The sequence below is a fragment of the Cavia porcellus genome, unplaced genomic scaffold, assembly GCF_034190915.1.
Source record: "Cavia porcellus strain 051 isolate PalLab524CR breed Dunkin Hartley unplaced genomic scaffold, mCavPor4.1 scaffold_1, whole genome shotgun sequence".
Lineage (NCBI taxonomy): Eukaryota > Metazoa > Chordata > Mammalia > Rodentia > Caviidae > Cavia > Cavia porcellus.
In genome coordinates, this window is record NW_026947484.1 from 190,345,286 (window position 1) to 190,360,647 (window position 15,362).

The following is a 15,362-nucleotide window of genomic DNA, read 5'->3' on the forward strand; positions in this document are numbered from 1 at the left end:
ACAGAATCCAGGCACTGTAATCCCAGTGCTCTGGGAGGCTGAGGCAGGAAGATCAAACGCCCAGCCCAGGTAACTTAGCAAGATTCTGTCTAAAAATAAAAAACAAAACCAGTTGGTAGCAGGATGTAAATTCAACACTCAAAAACCAATGGCATTTCTGTACAAGAATAACAGGCTCATTGAGACAAAAATTAGGGAAACATTTTTCACAATAGTATCAAGAAAAATGAAATACTTTGGAATCAAACTAGTGAAGTGAAAGACGTTTTGAAAACTACAGTACTCTAAACGAGATAGAAGGTATCAGCCAATAAAAAAGGAATGATATCTCCTATTATTAGATAGGCAGTAAAAAAATACTTCTAAAAATGTTATACAGATTCATTGCAGTCCCAATCAAAATACTTTTTTTTTGTTGTTCTGGGGATTGAACTTACAACCTTGCACTTGCCAGGCAGGTGCTTATGCTGCTGAGCTAAATCCCCAGCCCTCAAAATACCAATAGTATACCTCACAGAACTAGAAAAACCAATCCTAAATTTAATATGGAACCAGAATAATTCTGGGGAACAAAAGCAAAGCAGGGAGCATTACAACTTCTGACATGAAGTTATATTACAAAGCTACTGTGATGAAAACAGCATGACACTGGCAAAAAAATAGACTTCATGAACAAAAGACTTCATGAACAAAACCTCATTGCACAGGCAATATTACAAAGAATCAACAACTGGGATCACACCAAATTGAAAACTTCTGCACAGCCAAAGAAATCACCAACAGGGTGAAAAGACAACCCACAAAAAAAATTTTACCAACTACCTCTCAGACAAAAGACTAACATTTGGAATATATAGAGAACTTTTAAAAAATCACACCTCCCAACTTTAATGCCAATCCAAAATGCCAATCCAAAAATGGGCATTTGAAATGAATAGATGTTTCTCAGATGAAGTACAAAAACACAAATATATAAAAAGTTCTCAACATCACTGGTCATTTGAGAAATACAAATTAAAATAACACCAAGATTCGATCTCACTCCAGAAAGAATGGTTATCATCAAGAAGTCAACTAACAGTGCTGGAGGGGCTGTGGGGAAAAATGAACCCTTCTCCATTACTGGGGGAGTAAAAACTGCTACAATAACTATGGAAATCAATGTGCAGATTCCTCGAAAACCAGGACTAGAGGTCCCATTCGACCCAGCTAGTCCTGTTCTTGGTATCTTTCTGAAATAATTAAAAGCATCATATCACAGTGATACACGCACACCCATGTTTATAGCAGCACAGTTTTTAATAGCAACATCTTGGAAACAGCCCAAGTGCCAATCAACTGAAGAGGGGACAAAGAAGAGTGTGTGTGTGTGTGTGTGTGTGTGTGTGTGTGTGTGTGTGTGTCTGTGTGTTAATATAATGGAGTACTACTCTACCATAAAGGATAACCTTGTAAGTCCCTGCCTGGCAAGCACAAGATTGTGAGTTTGATCCCCAGTACCAAAAATAAATAAATAAATAAATAAAAACCTTAAGACATTTATAGCTAAATGGATGCACCTTAGGAGCATACTCTTAAGTGAAATACAAGAGATATGTGTAAATACTGCATTGTTTCTCTGCCATGAGGAACTAAAAGTATAAACAAGGACCAAAATACATACTCATGTTTATGATATCACAATTTATAACAACTAAACATTGGAACCAGCCCATACTCCATCAAAAATGAATAGATAATGGAAATGTGGTATTTATATATGGTGGAATACTACTTTGCCATAAAGATAAACTTGAATTATTTGTAGGAAATACTTGAACCTTGAGACCATAATTTAAGTGAACTAAATTAGGTACACAAGTTTCAGCCTCGCAGTTTCTCTTGTGTGAGAAACCCGAAGGCTGAATAAGGAGTGTGGGGGAGCACAGAGCTTGGAAAATAGGGAGAACATATTCAAATGCAAAGGGGTAAGGGGGGGACGGTGGGGGAGGGAACGGGGTAAAGAAACAACAGAAACAAAGTTTGGTAAAGGGAGGGATGGTTGAAGGGAAGGGAAGAAAATAAGAAAAAAGACAACATGTATTATGTACACCTGGTTCCTTAGGATAACTGTGATCATATGTATGGCAAATATGTGCTAATAAGAAACTTTTTAAAAAAAGAGCGGCGGACATGGATCATTATGAAGACTCTGGCCCTGAGTCTAATCCCTGACCAGGAGGGAGAGGAAGAGAGGGTGAGAGAGGGAGAAAAACTTCAGAGTCCAGCTCTGCAAGGCTCCAGCCTTCAGAAGTTGTGCATTTGCCCTTTCATAATGTTGTAGGGTTTCCCAATCTGAAATACAGTTTCAAGATGCCGTAACCAAGTGCATGTAATTTTCATCACGGTACATATGCGCCACGATTTTAATACCTGTTTCATTTTACTGATTTATTTTTTGAGATAGGGCCTGGCTATGTAGTCCAGGCTGCACTTAAACTGTGTAGTGCGGGTTAGCCTTCACCTCCCAATCCTCCTGCCTCAGCCTCCCAAACGCTAAGATCACGTGTGTACTCTAACATGCCCAGTTTCTGAATATTTGTTGCTGTTGTTTTTGAGACAAGGTCTCGCCTTGTAGTTCAGGTCAACCCTGGCCCTGAACTCACTACGTAGCCCATGCTGGCCTTCAACTCACAGTGAGCCTCTTGAGTACTGGGATTAGTGTGTGCCACCACACCAGGCAGAACAGTTGTTTTTAGATAATATTCTAAATTGTTATCCATTTTGGAAGAAGACAAAAGAGACATAAACCGAAACAGCTAACCAAAAGCAGAAAAGGTCTGAGGAAGAAAAGCACTTAGACGTTATATTACAACTCTGGAAACCTAGTCACCATCGATACATAAGTAGAAGCTCTTCAATCTTTTTTGCATTGACATTAAAGATGTTTTCCTAATTACACAATAAATCTACACTTGTTTCTGTTCCAGTGTTGACTATGCATCATCGCAAGCGCAGTTCAACAGTTTCTCAACAAGGTATCAAAGCAGTACAGTAATTGAAGATTTGCCATGTAGTCAGATAATCCTGGGGACAGCCTGGCACTGACACGTCCTAGTCATAATGACCTCAGGTAAATTAGTCTTAGTTTCTTCCTCTGTAAAATGAGGGTAACAGTATCTACCTCCTAACAATGCTGGAGGGATTAAGTAATCCACACAAAACCCCAAGCCTAGTCCACAGCACACAGCCCAGCAAGCAAGTAGAATAAGGACCCCTCACAGATGTCCACAATCTTAATACCCAGGCTCTGTGAGTGTGTGGTATTACAAGGCAGGGGCTATTAAAGCTGTAGGTAGAATTAAATCTGCTAAACAGCTGGTTTTAAAATGGGAAGATTTTCCCCACAGTGCAGTCATCCCAATGTAATCACGGAGGTCGTGGTGCGTAAAAGAGGAGGCAGGAGAACCTCAAAATAACAAAGTACAGAAGACACTAGCTGGGTCCAGGGATATAGTTCAGTGGTGTAAGCGCCTGCCTGGCAAACGCGAGGTTGTGAGTTCAAGCCCCTGTCCAAAGCCCCCTAGGCATGGTGACCCAGGCCTGCAATCCTGGCACTTGAGAGATTGAGGCCTGAAAGATCACTGTGAATTCAGGGCCAGCCTGGGCTACAAAGTGAGCTCAAGGCCAGCCTGAACTGCATAATGAGATCTTGTATCAAAAAGACATAAAATAAGAAATAAATAAACCACCAAATTTGTGATAATTTGGAATAACAGTAGTAGGAAACTAATGTGTGACACTGATTGCTTACTATCAGCATGCATTAATAATAATTTCCCTGTCAATTAAAACCTACTTTTTAGTAGACTTAGTCGCTAGGCATGGTGGTACACACCTGTAATTCCAGCACTTGGGAGGTTGAGGCAGGAGGAATGCCCTGAGTTCAAGGCCACCCTGAACTACGCAGAGAACTCAGGGCCAGCCTGAACTACAAAGCAAGACCCTGTCTCTCTCTCTCTCTCTCTCTCTCTCACACACACACACACACACACACACACACACAAAAGCCCGAAGGATGTCAGTTAGCAATAACTTAGTGAAAATTAGTACAATGGTTAGTTGAATCAATTTGACAAAATAATCTAAATTGAAAGAGATTTTATTTTTGAGATTGGATCTGGCTATGTTGCTCAGGCTGGCCTTGAACTCCTACGCTCATGTGATCTTCCCACCTCAGCCTCTCAAGGACCCGACACCACAGGCACATGCCACTAAACCCATCTGGTTCACTGTGTTTTATCTTTAATGATTTACCAAAAAAAAAAAAAAAAAAAGAGTGTCCCAAGTATAATTGTCATTATTCTGGTGAATAAAAAAATCACATGATAAAATAAACAATCAATCACATTGCTAAATAATATAGCACAAAAATGATAATATAACACAAAAATATCATGCTAGGGAAAACTATAAAAAATAGCATGTTCTATATTTATATGAAGTTCAGTCACTGTATTCAACTTGACAAATAAAAGGAAGATTTTGTTAAGTGTGCTTCCCATTGGTAATAACATTTTTACCGAGTAAAGAACTGAGTTTTACATTTATTTGGTATCAGGAGATCAAACTCATAACCTTGTGCTTACCAGGCAGGCACTGTGGCACTGAGCTTTATCCCCAGCCCTACTTACATTTTCTAGAATACTTTTCTAATTCTGAAATGACAAACTTTTTTTTTAATTTTAAAAAGGGGTAAAATTAAACATCACAAAACAGAACAAAATAGGACACAAGAAAGCAATGTAAGAGATACAAATTTCAAAGCTAGCCGACCTGAGATCTTCACTGTCTATCATATTGTCTCTTGTTTTCTTCCAAATAGTTGTCTATGTCTTTGCATATAGAGAATACATACAAAACAACATAGTATAAAACTATGCATATAGAGAATACATACAAAAAACATAGTATAAAACATAGATCCAAACTGAATGAGGAAGGAGTTTTAAAACCAGACAACAGGGAAGTCACTAATGGCTATTGTAGAGTCTCCCGTTCTCTTCAAAACAGCTGTCCATACTTTCATGTATACTGAAGTCTAACGAAACAAAATAGGCAGGGGGGAGGGGTTGCTTGGTTTCCCAGCGCTCCAGGTCCCAGCATGGCACAGGGCCCAGTAAATGTCGGTGGCTCCCATCCTGGGCGACCGTAGCCTGCCATGCTCACAGCTGCTTAAGGGGGGTGGGATGGGTTGCTTCAAGCTGTTTCTTTCTAATAAATTGACCATTTCACTGCCCAAGTTCTGAAATGGCCAACAGACCATAGAAAGACATCTCTTTAGGCTCCTGCTTGAAACCAACAGCGTCAAGAAGCTGCTGGCCTTGACTCAGAGCCAGTCAAACATTTGATCTGTCAAAAAAAAAACCTTTTGAGAGGGAAGTAGTTGTGTTTAATTTTAGATTTTGAAAGATATTTACTAAATCATGCACTTTATAGTTTTTATTTTTAGTATAACTGTCAACTATATATACACACACATATACATATATTGTTTCAGCTTCTCACATTATTGAGACACTACAATGTTTACATATGCATGTCTGATTTATTTCACTTATAAGTAAGGTCTCAATTTGCATCAATTTACCTATAGAAGCCTCAAGTTTGTCCTTTATGGCTTAGTAGTACTCCATTGTATAAAAGTACCACATCTTTTTATCAATACCTTAGTCAATAAGGCATTTAGGTTGTTTTTAAGATCTGTCTATCACAAATCCAGCTGCTATTCATGTATGTATGTTGCTGTGTGTAGTGGAGTGGTAGTGGAGTGGTAACTGGTGGTCAATTTAAACACCAGCTGAACTGAATCAGCATGGTGCTGAGTGTGGACGGGCCAGCTGAGGTCTGTTGCCAGCATAAAAAGGAGACCTGGAGAGGAGGGGTGGCCCTGTGAGTTCTCCTAAGTGAATGCTGTTGTTTGGGGCTGCTGGTTTTCCCAGAGCAGTTTGCCATGCTGGCCTCCCTGATATGAACTCGGCTGTTATCATCGGTGGAGCTCAGGGTCTTGTTGCTGAGAATGGCTGCGGTTCACTTTGGGGGAGCTCTGGTTCTCACTTTGAGCTTCGCTTCCTGGCTTTGTGGGGAAGATGTGAGCTGCTCAGTCTCCAGGGGAAGTTTGTCATGCTGGCTTCCTGATATGTACTCAGCTGTTCTTACCATCAGAGGAGCTCAGAACCTCATTGTTGCTGAGGATGGCTGTGGAACTTTTCAGGAGAGCCCTGGTCCTTATTCTGAGCATTGCTTCTTGGCTCTAGTATAGAATCCTTGGCCTGCTGGCACGGCTCCTTCACCCCGCTGACACTTACTTTCTAGCTTCTAGAGGCAAAGGCTGACCTTTGGGCCTTCCCAGCGCAGATCCGTGAAATAGACTTGTGTGAGTCATTATTATGGGCTCTAGGTTTTCATCTGAACTCATAGGTTATTATGGGATCCAGGCCCTTGGCTGGATTGTCTAGGTCTTTAGTGTGTGGACAGATTTCCTCCACTTTCTATTTGACTCCTTGGGTGACTGCTATAAATAATACTATAAATTATGTGTCCTATATGTCATTGCTTTCCTCGAAACCCCTGACTACAACATTGTGATACACTGTTTTTTTCTGGGAAGATACTGAGAAGGAATAGCTGGGTCAAATGGGACCTCCAGTTCTAGTTATTTGAGACATTTCCACACTGATTGCACCAGTCTACACTCCCACCAACAGTGGAGAAGAGATCCTTTTCCCCAAAGCCCCTCCAGCATTTGTTATTAGTGATAATAACCATTCTTTCTGGGATCAGGTGGAATCTCAGTGTTGTTTTAATTTGCATCTCTCAAACGACCCAGTAATGTTGAATATTTTTTTCATATATTTATTTGCTGTTTGTACTTCTTCATCTGAGAAGTGTGTATTCATCTGATACCCATTTTTTTTTTTTTGTCTTTTTCATTTTTATTGGTACCAGTGATGGAACTCACGACCGCCTGCTTGCAAGGCAGGTGCTTATGCCACTGAACTAAATCCCCAGCCCCGATACCCATTTTGGATTGGGTACTTAAATCTGGGAAATCTGGTATTTTTGAGTTGTTTATACGTTCTCAGTAGTAATCCTTTGTCTAAGGAACAGCTGGCAAACATTTTCTTCTACATTGTGGGATGTCTCTTCATTCTATTGTTTTTTTTTTTTTTTTTGTCTTTTTCCTTTTTATCGGTACCAGGGATTGAACTTACAAGTGCCTGCTTGCAAGGCAGGCGCTTATGCCGCTGAGCTAAATCCCCAGCCTCTTTTATTGGTTTCTCTTGTATAACTAGCTTTCAATGAAATGGGTAGAAGACACACTATATAACTCTTACAATTTCTAAAATGTCTAAATGATAATAACACCTAAGTAATAACAGCTACAGAATTTATGAGTTCAGGGAAAAATAAAAATGTGAGCCCCTTGTTTGAAATTTGGTGGGTTTTTTGAGACAGGGTCTCACTGTGTAGCTTGGGCTGGCCTTGAGTTCACAGCAGTCCTCCTGCCTCAGCCTCCCAAGTGCTGGGATTATAGTAATGTGCCACCAGACCTGGCTAGAAATCTTCAAGACTGCATCACAATACTAAGCTAAGTGTGTGAAGCCTTTCTAAGGGTGGGGAGCCCTATATGCCTGCAGTCTCACCACCTGGAAAGCCAGCCCTAAATCCATCTCAACTGCCACTATGGAAACCAAGACTTTAGTTATCTTCGTATCTTGAGTCCCTAATTCTACACCAGCGTTTCAAATGTTCATTCAGTGAAAACAGTTCATTTGCAGCTTTCCAAATCAGTGATAAATGTTTAGTCACTTGTGGTCAGAATAAACCTTAGCGCAGTGAAGACAATCTGTTAATTATAATACCTTGGTTGTTGGACAGCTCCAAGCTCAAATGGTCCACTACTTGATCCGCAAAGCTAAATAACACAATTGCTTGCTGTTTGGAACTTTGAGTGACAGTTGAGCCAAAACTCTGCCTTGAAAAGCCTTGCAGGTGTCAAGAATGAGCCACACATTTGTCTTGCACACCAGGGTGACACTTCCATCTCAGTGCTGCTCTCACCCAGACAACATGTTCTGTATTGTTTGCCATTATTTATGGGAAAAATACATACAGTTCTCAAACTTTTCCGTGTCTGGACATGAAGTTGGAATGACCTGAGTTCAACAACTGAGGTATCACTGTAAATGATGGATCCCTCTCAAACATTTGCACATCACATTCTAGCTTCAGGGGAGCTTGAGGCCATTGTGAGGTTCATTTAACAAATATTTATTGAGCAACTACTGTATTCGGTCCTGTATCAGGCACTGGGAATACAAGAGTAAATAAGATAGTCCCTGCCCTCCAGGAGCTTACAGTCTAGCATAAGAACTTATAGCACCTTAGAATCTACTGAGAAAACTTTCTGGGTACCTAGCATAGTATTTGGAATATTCCAAGTTTCCTGAAAATATGAATCTAAAATTTACCAGAAAGTACAGCTTAGAAATGAAGGATGCAGCGAAATTTCAGAGAAAATTCAAATATTCACTCTTCAGTGTAAAAACTATGGAATCTAAATGAGGAAGAAACTTAGAAGAAAAATTCAACCTATTTTAAAGACTTTGGACCAGATTTAAATTTTAAAAATTATTTTATTATCTCTGGGTAACACTTTCATTTATAGTGACATTTACATACACATATAGGAGGTGTGTGTATGTACACTGTGCTCCTTGGGGCTTCTGACAAATCCCATATATCCCTATCATTAATTCATTTTCAACTAACGAGAGCAGCATAAAGGTAAATCAGACACTTTTCTTTCAATAATTTCCATTATCACTTCAATGGAAAAAACCCTTAGACCCCTTAGAACATCATTTAGAATCATCTCTAGGTTATAAATTTTAGTACAATTTTATTCTACAATTCTAACTTGTCTTTGTAACAACATGTGATAATTTAAGCATATACTTTAATGGTTATTGTCAGAGTTTATGGCATCTAAAATAATCTTAAATCTATCTGAATTTTTCTTTTTCCCGTACTCTTCTTTTTCTTAAAAGCGTAAGATTCCTGTGCAAATAAAGACCTTCTGCTGTTGCTTTGCTGTACTTTGGTGCACTGCTCTTTCTTTCTTAGTCTAGCAGCATCCTTCCTTAGTTTCTAGTATCGTACTGAAGTTGCAACTGAAAAATCATGAGCCTAAGCTTTAGCTGGGATCTTTTATTAACCAGAAGGTAAGTGGGAAGTAACCGAGGGTCTGCCTCACACACTATGCACCTAGGTTGTCCAGCTCAGTGTCAGTGCAGACTCTGAGCAGGTAGGGTTATCTTATGTCCCAGCTCCTAACTGATGAACACAGCACATCAGAAGAAAAGTGTTAAAGGCAGGAATGTTGACAGAACACGCTACTGAGCAGATATTAAAATATGAAGAAATTAGTAACTGAAGGCAAACTAGTATATATACCTCAAATTTGAGGGAATCACTTAAGATACTAACTCACACTTGTTATAGCCCTTTATATTTTATGAAATGCTTATATAGTCAGAACTCACTGGATATTTGTGTTAACACATTATGTATATGACCTGTGAATTATACTGAGCATGCTATTTAAGAAGGCAAGGAGGTATTCGAACATACCTGAAAGACTTGCATCAAAAATAACTACAAGTTTTAAATTTTGGCACTTAAGAGATATGCATCAGCTTTCCAAAATTCATGCATATGGTTTCCTTCATTACCAACACAGGGTGTTATTGAATGGATTTTCATAGCACTCAGTGACTGCTGGTCATTGAATGCAGATGATTGTCATTAGTGAGTTATCAGACTATTTCTCCTGCTAAATGCAAGTTGAACAGATGCTTATAGATGCCAATACCTTATCTTCTGAATAATATGGGAAATTCTAGACTTCTAAAAGACTCAGTGTTTTCCCTATTCTGCACTTTCTAGAGAATATAACCTCAGAAAATATGATGTGATCTTTGTTCTAAATAGGAGCAGGGAACATGTGATTTATCGTTTCCTTGGTTTCCTAAAATTTTTGGTATCGCCTCTTCTCCCTGATGTAATAAAGAAAAATAATGAAATATACATATGCTTTGGGCTGCTGATCAAAAAAAAAAAAAAGATCACACATACTTTTAAAAGACTAAAATAGAATTCTCTTCTGCTTTCGCCACTTCTTTTCATAACTGAAAACTAAGGAACTACAGTGTGATTGATGTAACAAACTCATTCAACCCAGCATTCTCATAAATACACTGTTTTGGAAAACACTTTTTAAATCATGAGACAATTTATACTCTATATATAATACTATTTACCAATTAGACTTACCAATTATCATGGATAAAAATGACAATAAAATTTACAGTAAAAAGTCTACTCTGTGATGTTGGAATGTATAATTTCTTCCAACAGTATCCCACTCCTATTCCCTTTCATCCCCTGACAATATTCCCTAACGCCTTTTTTTTATCATGAGCATAACACGAGGAGGGCAAAGGTTTTTGCTGTTGTTGTTGATTTCGCTGTTTGTTAATTTTTAATGTGCATCTGTGTATTTTTATGCTACTTCTCCATTTTCTTTTCTATTTCATAGGTGGTTATAATGCTTGAGGGTTTTTTAAAATTAGGAATGGAGCTGGGGATTTAGCTCAGTGGCATAAGTGCCTGCCTGGCAAGCACGAGGTCATGAGTTTGATCCCCATACCAAAAATAAATAAATAAATACATAAATAAATAAAATTAGGAATGGACTATCTGGTTGCCCTAAGTTTATGGTAATCATTCTTACGGAAACTACCGTCTTATAAGTATTCTTTCACATGGTACAGAAAGTAAGTAAGGTCAGTGTTATACAACTAAAAACGAAACCTTTCAGAAGATACTGAACAAGGAAATGAATAGGTCAGTTTACCATCCTTTACAAACTAAGATCAGAAACAGTATACTAACCAGTTTTAGATTCAAACAAACAAACATCGTTTTGGATTCCAGTGTGGCTACCCACTGCTAATTCTAACTTCGGGCCAGTCATACAATCTTTCTGACCCATCATTACCTCCAAAGCAGTTCGGAGCACATTCTGCCTACCATGCCAGGTTTCTGTTAGGGTTAGTAGTAAAGAAAGTACATTAGCCCATTATAGGTGCTCTACAGTGGCTAAAGAATCTCTGCCTGAATTTACAGTTGGGACACATGTGAGTCCAGTATCCTGACACGGGACACTTTCCAAAGTTGATTAATTTTTTGGAATGTCAGCTTGATCACTGTACTTTATAGTGTACTTTTATTGACAACATTCTGTGATGCTTTGTATTTTAAACTTTAAAACTAATATCTTAAATAAGTAGTTTTTTTTTTTAAACAAAGTTTTCTTTGTTTAAGCAAGATTATGTATTCCCTATGCTTTGTGGTAATTTTTCAATGACCTCAAAACTTCCAATTTTTAGGTAAGATGGTGCACTTTAGGTGCACTCTGTCCTATAGCCAATCTTGTTCCATGTGAGATGTGCCTCTATACATGCATGTGAATGGCTGTTCAGAGGGCCTATCAAGAAGCATCATGTAAATTCATGTATTTGAGTTGTTTAAACACTTTCATTAAATATAAAACATTTTCCTTTGCAAGACTGGGAAATTTAGCAACTACTCTTGTGCCTTCCTTTTTCAATCAAGTGGACAGTTTAAGGGTATTTATAATCATACAATTTAAAAGACAAAGTGTTCGTAAGTCATTAACAGCCAACATAATACAATACAATTACCCTGAGCACAGAATTAGGAGGCTTGAATTCGCGTCCTGGCTCTGCCACTAACTGCAGGCTGACCTTAGCCACTTCTCTATTTTGTCAAATAATGCAAATGATACCATTCCAAGTTATTTCCTATATCTAAAATTGCCTTCATTTATTTATTATTTAACTAATTAAACACTTGTGGGTCCTGTATTAAGCACCACATGGGCAGAGATGTATTTACTGAAGTTTAAGGTTATGTTTTTCAAACTGTGATAGAGACCACTTGAATAAAGATTATGTGGGATTCCTGCTAAAAATAGATTCTTGTCCTCTCCCTGCTTGAATCAGAATCTCCTAAAGCAAGGTCCAGGTTTTGCACTTTTCACAAGCTCTTCACAGATTATAATGTATCCTGAAGTTTCAGAACTGTTGGCCTAGCGACTTTGTGACCTAAAAGGGCAAGGCTAGAACATGGCTTAAATTACTCTAGCCTCTGGTACCAATAAAAAAAAAAATTACTCTAAGCCTCCCGCAAGTTCCTTCTAAACACAATCTCCTTCAGTGTGGGTGGAGGCTGGAAGACAGCTACTTATTCAGCAGAGCCTCAGCCTTGTATTTGCCTTTACCTGAAGTTTTACTTGCTGTGTTCCGTAACAAAACACAAAAAATGTATTTATATCATCACCATTGAGCTTTGACACCAAAGTCACTGACTACCAGGGTTTGATAACAGTTTGAAAACAACTGCAGCTTCCCACTCACTAATGGTGAAAGAACTGAGCTTGTGGCCCCTGGCCCGGGAAGAAAGACTGAGCACAATGCTGTATTTTTACTCTTGATTTTCTTTCTATCCCCTACCGATAACAGACCGTCTTGGGTATGGCAGAGAAAATGGAAAATCTAAATCACACTGTTCTCATCATTCTGTGGCCAGATATCATATTAATCTAATAAATAAATCCTCTTCTGTACATCAGAAATGACCAAAGTCCATCCCTTCTCCTTTCCTTTCTAATGCTGTAGACAGGAATAAAATACCAAGTAAGAGCATGTTAGACATTTTAGATTCATACAATTACAAGAAGTAGTAATATTTTCTCTAGATTTTCATAAAATCTCTGCCACATGAAAAAATTATATGACTTTAACAGGAAACAGGGAGATATTCAGTTGTAAGACTGTCTAACAGTTATAATACAATTATGTGTGAGATATACATATATCTCAGCAACTTTACAAGGCTAAACATACTGACAAATGAAGGTGAAATTTCTTTTCCAACAATCTCGGTATGCCAACATTCAGCTTCTGGATTTTATTCAATGCTAGCATCAAGGGTATCTTTTATGCCAACCCAAACTCCTGCCAAATGTCCACAAATTCATACTAAAAACAAAAGAGACAAAGAAGAGAAGGGAAGGACAAAAGAAGGGGGAAAAGGAGAGAACAAGAAAACTTAACAAAGCTACCATGCAAAATAACTGGTGTTCAGTGGCACAGAGCAGCAGGAGTGGAGGAGCGCTGACCAAGACGGTGCTGCGTGGAGTCCAGCTTCGGACGCCGGTTGGACGCTGGTGACCAAGTACTCAGATCACAGGGAGATTCATGGACCCATGTGAACCAGGATCTTGATCAGATCTTCTAAGAAAATACTTCATCTAAATGGAAGTAATTTATCAAGTCCAGTGCCACAACAGTTCCTTATTTGATGTAAATTGTGCCTAAAACTTTGGCTGATACAAAGAGACTCGTCCGCTAAGGCACCCTGAGGCAATCTGACAGTGTGTTGGAGAGAATTTTGTTGTCAGTACCACGTCCTTATGAGAATACAGAGAACGGATCACCCGCAGAGGACTGGCTTCTTTGGGTAAGCAGTCAACAAGTTCACTGCACTGTTTGTCAAATCCCAACAAGCGAATTCCATAGCCATGCGGGGAAGAAATCATTCGCCCATCAGGACTGAAGCAAAGTTCTTTGATGTAACCCCTGCCTACATTGGCTTCTTCAATGTAATGAGTCAGTCGCAGAGAACAGCGAGGTGAGACAAGTCGCACAGGAGCTCCTTCTTGAAATTCATAGACACATGTCCACTAGGGGGACAGAGGAGACAAACCAAGGTTACAGAGCCCCAAATAGTGCTACAGAAATCTCTTATTTTTGAAAGGCTCAACAGATTGCCAATGCCATGTAATTGTTGCAAGAAATCAATCAGATGAATACTACCCCCATTCTGACTAACAAAATTTATAAACTCCAGTGCTGGGTATGGTGGTACAATGCCTGTAATCTTAGCCATTAGGAAACCGAGGCAAGGAGGATCGCCATGAGTTTAAGGTTACCTAGGGTTACACAGTGAATTCAAGGCCAGTCTGAACATACTGAGCCTGTCTCAGTAAACCCCAGAAAACAAAAACCAAACAATTTATAAGCTCCATACTTTGTCTTTACGAACCGAGGTTATTCGGTACTATATTTTAAACTCTGTGATACCTGAGGCAGCCTGTGACTACTATAGTAATACATTTTCTTTCTCAATGACAATTACAATCTTGAGATATTAAAAATTCCTAGGTATGCTCAAGCCCTAAAGTAGTTCTTCCTATAGACATTTCACAGGTTCCTTTTTACTCCGTCCAGATGTGGTCTTCAGAGCCAGTAAAATTATTGGAAAATACTTCCTTTCTAAAGTGACAGTTCTAAGGTCATTTAACCTTTACCTCTTGCTTGGTCTTACCTCTTGTTTGGTCTCTTCATTTCCAAGTTTCCTTTGGTTTTTAAAAGGAGAAATCATTACTTACCAAACCTCTCATTTAGCCAGCCAGGCTGAAGTAGCACTAAGCTTCCTATAAAAGTTTTTTTATTTTGTTTATTCTTTTTTTTTTTTTTTTTAAGAATGAGATGAAGCAAGAGTTACGAAGCTAGGCACAATCTGAGCTGGCCTCTGGAGTAAGTCCCAGTTCACTATATGCAGGCAGGAGAGGAGGAAGACAGCTCTGTAAAGGATAAACACACTCTAAAATAACAGAGAACAGAAACAGCAGTTGAGAAGCAGGGTCTGTGATAACAGGCCCCTGAGGGCAGGGACTGCATGTAGCAATCAGCCTAAGTCTGCACACATGGCAGTGGCAATCTGTCGGAAGAACCCTGCTGAAGATAGAGTGTTGCTGTGTGTACCTCCTGATCATCAGTGTTGCTGGAGCACCGAAGAAGTGTGGCCCAGCCTTTGGGGTGCAGTTGTAAGGATGTAATGCAGTTTCCACGATCTCGTTCACCAGGAACTTCAGGGGTTAAGACTTCTAGACTATTTCGTGGTGAAACTCCTAAAATACAATAAAATGAAGGTTTGAATAACATAAATACCATGCCTGGTAGAAAGTTCTTTATTTAAGAATCACAGCTATACTGGATATGGCGGCACAATACTGTAATCCCAGTACTCAGGAGGCTGGGGCAAGAGGATTGACAGGAGTTTGAGGTTTCCCTGGGCTACATAGTGAGTTTAAGGCCAGCCTGAATTACAGAGCAAGACCCTGTCTCAAAAACAAAACAAAACAAAACAAAACAAAAGAGGGGCTGGGG

The 15,362-nt window shown here is 39.1% G+C and overlaps 1 protein-coding gene and 1 non-coding gene across 3 annotated transcripts in view; both read right to left on the reverse strand.

Moving 5' to 3' along the window:
* Positions 1 to 4,125: 4,125 nt before the first annotated feature.
* The window catches only part of Dcaf10 (DDB1 and CUL4 associated factor 10), a 61,906-nt gene continuing 50,669 nt past the window's right edge, over positions 4,126 to 15,362 (reverse strand). Inside the window, exons 5-6 of one of the 2 annotated variants that reach the window (XM_063225191.1) lie at positions 14,958 to 15,103; positions 4,126 to 13,873 (exon numbers count right to left, since the gene is read on the reverse strand). In XM_063225191.1, coding sequence (XP_063081261.1) covers positions 13,505 to 13,873; positions 14,958 to 15,103 — 515 coding nt within the window. In that variant the 3' untranslated portion in view covers positions 4,126 to 13,504. The remainder of the gene's footprint in view (positions 13,874 to 14,957; positions 15,104 to 15,362) is intronic. The other variant, XM_003470883.5, reaches the window with a different exon arrangement.
* Positions 5,242 to 5,378, reverse strand: LOC111757120 (small nucleolar RNA SNORA2/SNORA34 family). Its single transcript, XR_002791499.2, has one exon. It is a non-coding gene; the product is annotated as a small nucleolar RNA SNORA2/SNORA34 family (small nucleolar RNA).